The sequence below is a fragment of the Hydra vulgaris genome, chromosome 07 (genome assembly GCF_038396675.1).
Source record: "Hydra vulgaris chromosome 07, alternate assembly HydraT2T_AEP".
Classification (NCBI taxonomy): domain Eukaryota; kingdom Metazoa; phylum Cnidaria; class Hydrozoa; order Anthoathecata; family Hydridae; genus Hydra; species Hydra vulgaris.
In genome coordinates, this window is record NC_088926.1 from 31,910,001 (window position 1) to 31,920,418 (window position 10,418).

At 24.8% G+C, this 10,418-nt stretch overlaps 1 protein-coding gene across 1 annotated transcript in view; it reads right to left on the minus strand.

Moving 5' to 3' along the window:
* Nucleotides 1-9,930, minus strand: part of LOC100215068 (probable splicing factor YJU2B) — an 18,490-nt gene extending 8,560 nt beyond the window's left edge. The window contains exons 1-7 of the mRNA XM_065801641.1: nt 9,837-9,930; nt 9,692-9,745; nt 7,640-7,719; nt 6,780-6,835; nt 6,579-6,697; nt 6,183-6,267; nt 5,907-6,109 (exon numbers count right to left, since the gene is read on the minus strand). Of these exons, the coding sequence (XP_065657713.1) occupies nt 5,907-6,109; nt 6,183-6,267; nt 6,579-6,697; nt 6,780-6,835; nt 7,640-7,719; nt 9,692-9,745; nt 9,837-9,839 (600 nt within the window). The 5' untranslated portion in view covers nt 9,840-9,930. The remainder of the gene's footprint in view (nt 1-5,906; nt 6,110-6,182; nt 6,268-6,578; nt 6,698-6,779; nt 6,836-7,639; nt 7,720-9,691; nt 9,746-9,836) is intronic.
* Nucleotides 9,931-10,418: the final 488 nt, after the last annotated feature.

Consider the following 10,418-nt stretch of genomic DNA (forward strand, 5'->3'; position numbering starts at 1 on the left):
ATGTCTTTAACTAAAATCTTATTTTTTTTGACAACAGTTCTGTTTCAGTTTCATGTCTGTCAGCTAACATAACTAGTTTTCCACCTTTATATTATATATGGACAATTATCATTTTCTTTCCATTTTCTTTGTTTATTATACAGTGAATAATATTGTATTAGAAGGTCTTTACATCTTAATGTGTATATGTTTATGCTATATATTATTGTTTATACTGGTAATATTTATTGGGTTATTGTATCCATTTTTTATTATTATATTTATTTTTATTGTACATGTTATGTTTTTTGTGCATCTCTATATCCAAATTTTTTTCTGAAAATTATTAATGTTGCCTAAATCTAGGAGGTATTTGGGTGTTTAGCTTTTCGATAATAACTGATATAGACAACCAGGCAATGATAAATATGCATCCCTGACTAGCGATGTTAGCCATTTTTTATCAGGTTCTCAGAAACATCATTGGTAAATATATTGTGGCCCTGAGTGCGTGTATATGAATATATATATATATATATATATATATATATATATATATATATATATATATATATATATATATATATATATATGTGTATGTATATATGTATGTATGTATGTATGTATGTATGTATGTATGTATGTATGTATGTATATATATATATATGCATATTACTTTAGGTGCTTTGTTTTGTTTTCACATTACTTCATTTCATCTTTATTATCTTATTTTTCAAATTTATATTGTTACAAGCTATTAGTTTTTTTTTAATTTCTTTATTTTCTTATATTTTCTATTTTTGTCCATTACATCAAGGTATCTAGCTTGGAGTGTTGAACTGATAAAATGTCAGCTCATGGTCCCGCTATAGGCATAAAATATTTTTTTTGTATTTTTTATTCAATTTCTTTTTAGACTTTACACATGGGTCATGATTTTCCTTAAGATTCTGAGTTTAACATTTCTATCGCATGTGCAGTGCTTATATTCTGTTTTTTATTTTTTCTATTATATGCTTTACTATAGTGTCTTTATCTTGTTCTAAACATATGCTCAATTAATTTTTCTATCCTTCCTCTCTTCCTAATTTTTTTCATATTTGAAATAAGCCTTATGATGCATATTTTTTGTATTTTTTAAATATATTTTAAAATCTATTTATGAACTAATTTAGCTTTTTTTTGTGTGTGACATTCTTAAAAGTAATGTTTTTGCTATAAAGTACATCACTCTAAATTTATTTTTTGAATAGAATGATCATTTGCGTCTTCGCACGGAGATTTTCAATCAACATAACACTTTTGAATTTAAATTACTTTAAATCTCTGCGTGGAAGCCAAATAATATTTTAAAAGGTCCTTAAAGCGAAAAGTTGAAAAGGGAAAAGACGGTAAAGAGAATTTTTTCTTCATTCTTTTTTTTTTAACATAACAACCTGGTTTTTTAAACGTTGCAGCAAATTCACTTATAAATAATTTAAGATATTATTTTTATCAACAATTTTATATAATTAATTTTACTACTTTAAGTATACTAAAATATATATTAAGTTATAAATACTATTTTTCTATAAATATGTTGTTTTTAAGAACGTTATTTAAGAAATAGAAAATCTATTTAAACAATTGCAAAAATTAAAATTAAAATTAAATTATAAAAAATTAAAATTATTTTACTTCTGTTCAAAAAATTTTTTTTCTAAAAAATAATTTAATCATATTCCTAAACTTAAAGAAATATAATTCGATTTATTAAACCAAATTTTTTTGTTTCACTTTTTATTGGAAAACAATTTAAATAAAAAAATTAAATAAAAACATCAATTAAAATACTATTTGAATGAAAAACTTATCTATACTTAAATTTTTAATAGTACACTAGATCAAGAAACGATTATATATAAAAAACGTGGTTTAACATCTAATGTTTTTTTGCTTGGATCTTACTTGTTTGTAATCTATAGATTATGAACTTGTATAGTCTATACCAGGGATGGCCAAAACATGGCTCGTGAGCCGCATGCGGCTCTTGGAATGTCCATGGGGCTCGCGAGCCGCATGCTGCTCTTGGAATTTCATTTGGGCTCTTTTTGTATTAACTTTATTTAATCACAGAACTTATTTTTTCGAAATGAATAAAGTAAATACTAACAATAAATCATTTCGCAACAGCAGTAAGAAAAGAAAAATTCATGACGAGAAAAGAATATTTAATGAAGATCGGACAGAAAAATTTGCATTTATAAAAAGAAAATAAAACAATGTTTAATTTGTAATAAAGAACTTGCTCATAACAAGTCAGGGAACGTTAAACAGCACTATGAAACTAATCATATAAATTTTTACAAGGAATATCCATTAAATTCAGATTACAGGAAAAATAAAATTGAGTTGCTCAAAATGATAATTAAAAATTAAATAAATATTTCATCTTTCAGAAAAGAATCAATTATTACAACAGAAGCAAGTTTTGTTATAGCATAGAACATTGCAACAGAAAAACATCCATACACTGGAGAATATTTCAGATGTCCTCTTAGTTTTAGATCCTAAAAATAGCAAAATCCAAAGATTAATTTCACAGATTCCTATTTCTCGACATACATGAAAGAAGAATATCTGATTAGTGCTGATATTGAGCAGCAATTGTTGAATGACTTAAAAAACTGTGAAGCATTTAGTTTAGCTCCGGATGAATCAACAGATGTTCAAGATAAATCTCAAATGGCAGTATTTGTTAGGTATGTAACATCAGATGTAATTGTTAAAGAAGAATTACTAGATTTGGTTGAGCTAAAAGATACAACTCATGGAGTTGATATAAAGGAAGCTCTTGAAACAGTTCTAGTTAAAGCCAATGCACCTATCAACAAACTTGTTAGTTTTGCTACAGATGGTGCACCAGCAATGGTTGGCAAACATGTTGGGCTTATTGGTTTATTAAAAAGTGATCCTAAGTATCCAGAGTTCATTCCAGTTCATTGTTTAATTCATCGAGAACATTTAGTAGTAAAACATTTTAATTTTTCAATCGTTCTAAAATCAGTGTCAGAAATTGTAAATTATATTCGATCAAATGCTAAAAATCACAGACTGTTTAAAAACTTTATTAATGAATTGGATCTTGCTGACAAACCAAATGACTTATCATTTTACTGTGCTGTACAGTGGCTTTCAAGTAGTGATGCTTTATATAAGTTCGTAGAATTATTAGAAATAATTTAATCTTTTTTGATTGAAAAGAAAATGACTTTTAAAATTCTTGGTGATATGAATTTTTTGCAAGATCTTCTGTTTTTGACTGATATAATGCAACATTTACAAAGTCTGAATTTGTCTCTTCAGGGAAAAGAAAAAATTATATCTGATCTTGCTCAAACTATTTTTAGTTTTCAAAAAAAAATTATCTTTTTTCAGAAAGATCTTACTTTAAAAACCTTTAACCATTTTCCTCAAATGAAAAAGATGATTATTTCTAATCCTTTAATTCAGTATGATCATAAGATTGAATCATACAGGAAAAAATTACAGAATTTACTAGAAGAATTTAAAAAAATGTTTATAGATTTGCATGTAGTTAAATCATCTTTAGGATTTATATGAAATCCTTTTTTAATTGATATTATTATTGATGGTAGTCCAATTCCATCAAGCGTGATTGAAGAAGTATCTCAACTTGATCCAAGAAGATCAAAATCTTCTGATGCTGCATAAAACACTAATTTTATTGGAATTTTAGAAGATAGTGCCTGAGGTTAAGTATCCCTTACTAAAAAAAATTAGTATAAAATTTATTTCAATTTTTGGTTCAAGATACACATGTGAATCTTAATTTTCGACTATGAAATTTTTCAAATCAAAGTATCATGCAAATCTCACCACTGAGCATTTGTCAGAGTTACTTAGAACAGCAACTACAAGCTTGAAGCCAGATTTTAAGAGACTTAACAGTAAAGTTCAGAATCTTAGTGCCTGATTGGAAAATTCATAACTGTTTGTAATTTTGTTACTTTTTTAAAAACTTATGTGAACATGCTTCTTTTAACAATTCTATAACTGGTTTTCTAGTGTGAGTAAAAGAGAATCAGACTTTTATTTAACTTGATTGAAATGAATTTTTCAAAACACTCAAGATAACTTGAAATTTTAAACAAGCTTACATTTAAAGTAAAGTTATTGCCCTTGAAAAATTTTTTTTTTCAATTTAAACATAAAAACTAGTAGTAAACATAAAATTTGTACACAAAAATTTTTTTAGAAAAAGTTCTTCAGAAAAATTTATTTCTTTTCATAAAAAATTTAATTTTCAACTTCATAAAGTATTTTAAAACACTTATTATTTATCTAAATTTTTTGCAAAAAATCTTTAAAAAAAAAAGCATAATAATTTTCTTAACAAAATTTTTAATGCGGCTCTTCGGCTCACGTAAGTATTTGAATGTGGCTCTTATGCCAAAAAATCTGACCAGCGCTGGTCTATACGCATATTTTTGCGCAAATATGAAGTTTTATGACAATGTTTTAATTTATTAATTAGAACAATTTTATTTATTCGCTTCGTTTTATTTTAAAAGCGTATTATGTTATTAAGGTATTAGGGTCACGAAATGGTTTTACATTAACACAAGCTCTTTATATTTTTAAAACATTATACGTTATTATTATTATACATTATATACGTTATATATTATTATACGTTACTTGTTCATTACACTATAACAACTTAAACTTTAAATTATAACTAAAGCTGAAAATTATAACAGTAACTTAAGCTTTTTTAAACTCCGCCAAACAAAAAAAATAAAAGATAATATTTAAACATGAGAGATTACATGTTGAAAAAATAACAATTAGGTAAAAAAATTTTGTTTTTTCGCGATTAGATTTTTTTGCGTTAATTCGAGCCCTGATAAAGCAATTTTTTTTTCAAAAATTATTTTCCCTCAATAAGTCTGTTGCTGAGAGCATGTTTTGTACCTGTGGTCCGTTTGCTGTATTTTTTTTGCAAAATATGTTACAAAAAAGATAATCTGTTCTTAAACATATATCCTTAAAAATTTTTAATACCAACAAAAATAATTCAACTAATAGTAAATTAAAAATTGAGAAACATACTAATTCTAGAAATTCTATCTACTTATTCAAGAATGTTTTGCACTGTACTGTACTGAATACACAGAAGTTAGAGAGGTTTTAACTCCACATTCTTATATTACAATTTTAAGGGTTTAACTTCACATTCTGGTACAACAATTTTAAGGGTTTAACTCCATATTCTGATACCACAATCTTAAAGGTTAAAAGAATTGCTAAGCCTTTAAATTTTGAACAAGCCCTTTTAATCTTTATGAAATAACTGGCTCTTACAACGTTTATGGTTTAAATTCATGGGCAAAATCCATGAAAAAAATAAAGAAAGAAAGGTAAAAATAACTAAAAAGACAAATTTTTCAATTTTTTACACTGAATGAATTCTTAGCTCCAAACAGCTGCAGCTACTCTGATAAAAGTACAGACAAATTGTTTTAAGATCATGACATCAATTGTTTTAGGATCGTGACATCATGACATCAATTTATTTTTTGATTTTATATTTTTTGATATTATATTACAATTTTATTTTGATATGATTTATTATTTTTATTATTATATTATATATCATTATACTACTTTATGATTATTACTTTATGATGATTTAATTATTATTCTACTTTAAAGTAAATTTTTTTTTTAATCTTTATACATCTTTTATTTAGCATTTGTTATTTTTTAATAGTTGTTGACCAAAATCACTAAGGTGATAAATTTTAGTCAACAAATTTATTCAAGATCTTGTATTATATCAACATTTTAGTCAATCAACATTTTAGTCAGTCAACATTTTAGTCAAAATGTTGTATTAAACAAAAATAAAAAAAAACTATTACTTCATCTTTAAGAATTTCCTTCTTCTCATTTCTAAATTTTTCTCTCAGTAATTGATTTATTCTGAAATCATCACTCCAATCTTCCCTTAACTCTTCTAACAGTGTCAATGTTGGTGCGACTTTTTTAGCCTTAGAAGTGTCAGTTGACTGATGTTCAAGTTTAAACATAGCATCAGACATTAGTTTTTGTTTCATACCACGTTCTAGTAAAAGTTTTTTTTTGAAACTACATATATATAAAAAAAGTTTTGATATCAACATGTTATTTAATATTACCCATTGATTGCACATTTCCAGCAGCTTCAGTATCCCACCTTTCTTCTTTCCTGCGACATCCACTTAGTAATAGATAGTCACAGTTCTAAATTAACATAAAACATTTAATAATAAACTGCATAAATTTAGAAAGAATAAAATTAATCAAAAAAACCCACCAGAAAGCAGGGATAATATAGTCACTTTTCAGAATACCAAATGGATATATATATATATATGCATATATGTACATAAATATATATATATACATACACGCATATATATATATATATATATATATATATATATATATATATATATATATATATATATATATATATATATATATATATATATATATATATATATATATTCCTACACACAAAACTTGAAATTTTGATAACCAAAATATGTTACCTTAGGATCAGTTTGTATCTCAAAATGTTGATCACATAAATGACATTTCATTCGAAACTTATAAATTGGTGTGGTATAATAATTTCCCATCTTACGCTTTTGCGCATTATAACGAACACCTAAAAAATTTTAAAAGTATTTTAGAAACATGTGTCATTCAGTTTTGAGATAAAAAACTTTCATACAATCGAAAAAAATTACCCATGCCAATGTGGTTATTACACCCAAGACACCATACATTAAATGGCATTTCAAACCTGAAAATAAATAATTTAAAAAAATTATATAGAAAATTAAACATAAAATAAAAAAATTTAAAAAAAGTTATTACAAATCTAATAATATTGCAACTAAAGTAACAACCATCACTAGGACAAACACTGTTGCAAGCAATACTTATATTTAAACTATTTTTTATGTTCGAAAAAAAGAAAACCAATTTTTTTTCAAGTGAGTTAAAAAAACTTATAAAATAGAAGCAGTGACTTATTTTTTTTTAAAATAACTCACAGCTTATATGTTAAAAGTTTGTCTTTGAAAATTTTTTTTTGATGTTTTTTTTCTAAAACAGACTACAAGGCTGCAGTCAAAAAACAAAATATATCTACAACAAAATGCAGAAACAAATAATAAATGCATTTTCATTCATTTCTGTATTTTTCACCTTATGAGTTTTTTTTATAAATTAATCTGTTCCTCTTTTCATAAATTATTCTGTTCCTCTTTTTATAAATTAATCTGTTCCTCTTTTTATAAATTAATCTATTCCTCTTTTTATAAATTAATCTGTTTCTCTTCCTCTGTTCCTCTTTTCGAATAACTTTGATTAAAAAAAAATAAAAATCTGGTGAAATCTTGTAAGTTAAGAAATAAAAATTTTATACAACTTTTACATTAAAAATTACATTATAAAAAACATTCTTGCAAAAAAAAACTCTCATAAAAAAATGTTTTTCATCAAAAATAAATTAAATTTTCTAAATTTTAAACAAAACTTGACTAACTTATTTTAGATAAAACAAATTTTTGATATAAACTAATTTAAAAATTATATACATCACCTAATTATAAGAATTCCTTCATGAAGTTTTCTTGCACGTTCTCTCAATGCATGAGTTCCAAGAAACTTGTTAAGTCCACCCTAAATTCCAATCAAATATTTATAAATTTTTGTTTGATAAAAGTTTGAGAAAGTAAGAACATAAGTTTACGCCTCTATCAATAAAAGTTTATGACTATTTAAAATATAAAAAAAAAAAAAAAGCAACAAAAATATTTTTCAAAGATTCAATTTTTGTGAAAAAAATCTATGTTTATAACATATTAACTATGGTCAATGTTCAGTCAACATTACTACCAAGGAACTAAAAAATTCATACTTATATCAGAAAGAAGAAAAGAGCTTGAAAATGCCAAACCTCTCAAATCAACACCCTTAGTATAATGGACAAGGATTGTAAATGGAAAAAACACCAACAAAACTACAAGCAACTACAAATAATAAATTTTACAGACACAAAAAAGGAAAGGGAAAAACGTGAATGCATCATTTAATGCATCAAATTTGATAAATTGATAAAAAAAGTTTTTAATACAATTAATTAGAAAGTTGAAGTTAAGTTATAATCAAATTGAAAATAGATAAGCAACCACTTTTTGTTATTATTTTAAATAATAAGATAGATCATAATTTTATTTAAAAAGCTCAAGCAACTAAAAGCAACAAAACTATTGAAAAACTCAAGTGAGTTTAAAAATGTTTTTACTAACCCTGATTTAACTGAAAGATATTAAGTTGTTAAGAGATTAATGTTGAAAAAAAAATTTAGGAAAATTCAGAATCTTTGCTATATTATTATGGTATATAAACGACAGAGTTGTTAAAATTGTAAATTAGCAACTATTTTTTAACCACAGGAAGTTAAACCATAGAGGCCAAACAATCATGCTGTAACCATAACAATGTAATTTAATGTAATTTGCGGTTGTGAAACATTTTTAACCATTATCTGACTCTATTGATTGTACAGAAGATTACTCAATCAATTGTAAGGATCATATAAAAATTGGCAGGGGAATAGCTATCTACTGTAGAATAGAATAGAAATAGAAAAGTACAAATAGCTCAATAAGACACAAATCACAAATCATCATAGCTTAATAACTCATAATCAGCACAATTTCTCTGAATAAAACCTTTAGAATCTACTAAAGATCGGAATACCACACTTAATAACCACCAAATAATGGATGTTGTATATATTTAATTCCAAAAAGTATTTAACTTCATCTCGCATTGCATTGTATAATATAAGAGGTAACCTGAATTGGATTTCTGCATTTCTCATCAATCAACAAGTCAAGGTCAGTAGTGCTCTCTTAAACCTAATGCACACTGCTAGTGGGGTTAGTGGAGTGGAGTTCCATTACGCACTGTTAGTGGAGTTCCACAGTGTGTAAGGTCTCACATTATTTATATTAAATGTTAATGATTTAACAGCAATAACTAATAATTGGGATGGCTCTTTAAAACTTTATGCGGATGATATAAAGTTATATAATTCGTACTGTGACATGGTTTTAAGACAAGATTTAGCCCTAAATAAGCAGTTGTTACAAAAATTGACAGTTGTTTGGTTTGAAATCACTTGAAGTTCGACATCTAAAAAATGACTTAGTAACCTGTTTTTGATTTTTTTGCAAACTGTATAAAATATGCAAACAATTTTGGATTTTTTTCTTACCGAGTTGCTGACACATGGAACAATATGACCTCGGAAGCTGTGTATGGAAAAAACATTTCAATGTTTCAAAAAAAAATTAAGTCTTGAATTCAACAAATACTTATTCTAAAGTGTCAATTTATATATAATAAGTTCTATATAAGTTTTTTTATTATAATTTATGAAAACCAGAAAAATATCAGATTTTACTAAAACAGTAAGTAGAGCATAAGGAAAAGTTTGAATTCAATTAAAACTTAAATGAAAGAAGTAGTAAAAAATAAAATATAGTCAAAATTTAAAATATAACACACAAGTCCACTTTTTACGAGAAAATGTATAAAAGAGATAAGAAAGAGAGAGGTGAGATGACAGGACATAAAAACATACCTTTGAAGGGTCATAATCAGGTGGATAATACTTGTTGACACCTTTACGTTCACCCTAAAAAATATATTGAGCACGAATAACTAAGTTATAAAGAATATTAAAATGAAATTTATAATTTAATAATAATAAAAAAAGTTATAAATACCATTTCTTTATTGTTTTCTTCTTAATTCAGTTCTTTTTAATTTTTTTCTTTTACTTTTTTTTTTTTTAATTACCTATATCTATTAAAAAAAAATTTTAAATTTTGAAGTGAATATTTTACAGATTAAAAAAATCGTAATATAATGTAATTTATGGCAACAATAGGTTGCTAATACAAACAATAGAATTCTTCTAAACTTCTTTTTTATATTTAACTTTAAAAGTTAATTGCTAAAACTACCAAGATTAGATAAATTTGTTTCAAATTAAAATAAATTGTAATAATATGTAACTTATGACAACGCTTGGTTGTTAATACAAATAATAAAATTGTAAAATAGAAATTTATGAGTTTGCAATTTGTTACACAAAGTCACATTTTAAGGATGTTAACCTTAAAACTCATTTTTTAAACATCAAAATAATACTAAATTTGGATACACAGAGTTTTCAAAAATGCTATTTAATCTTATCAAAAATCATATTTCAATATATAACTATTTTTAAATATGAAAACACTTTCATTCTAAAAAATTTCAAATTATATAAAGGCATTATTTAATTTGAGACTTAGAATAATGTT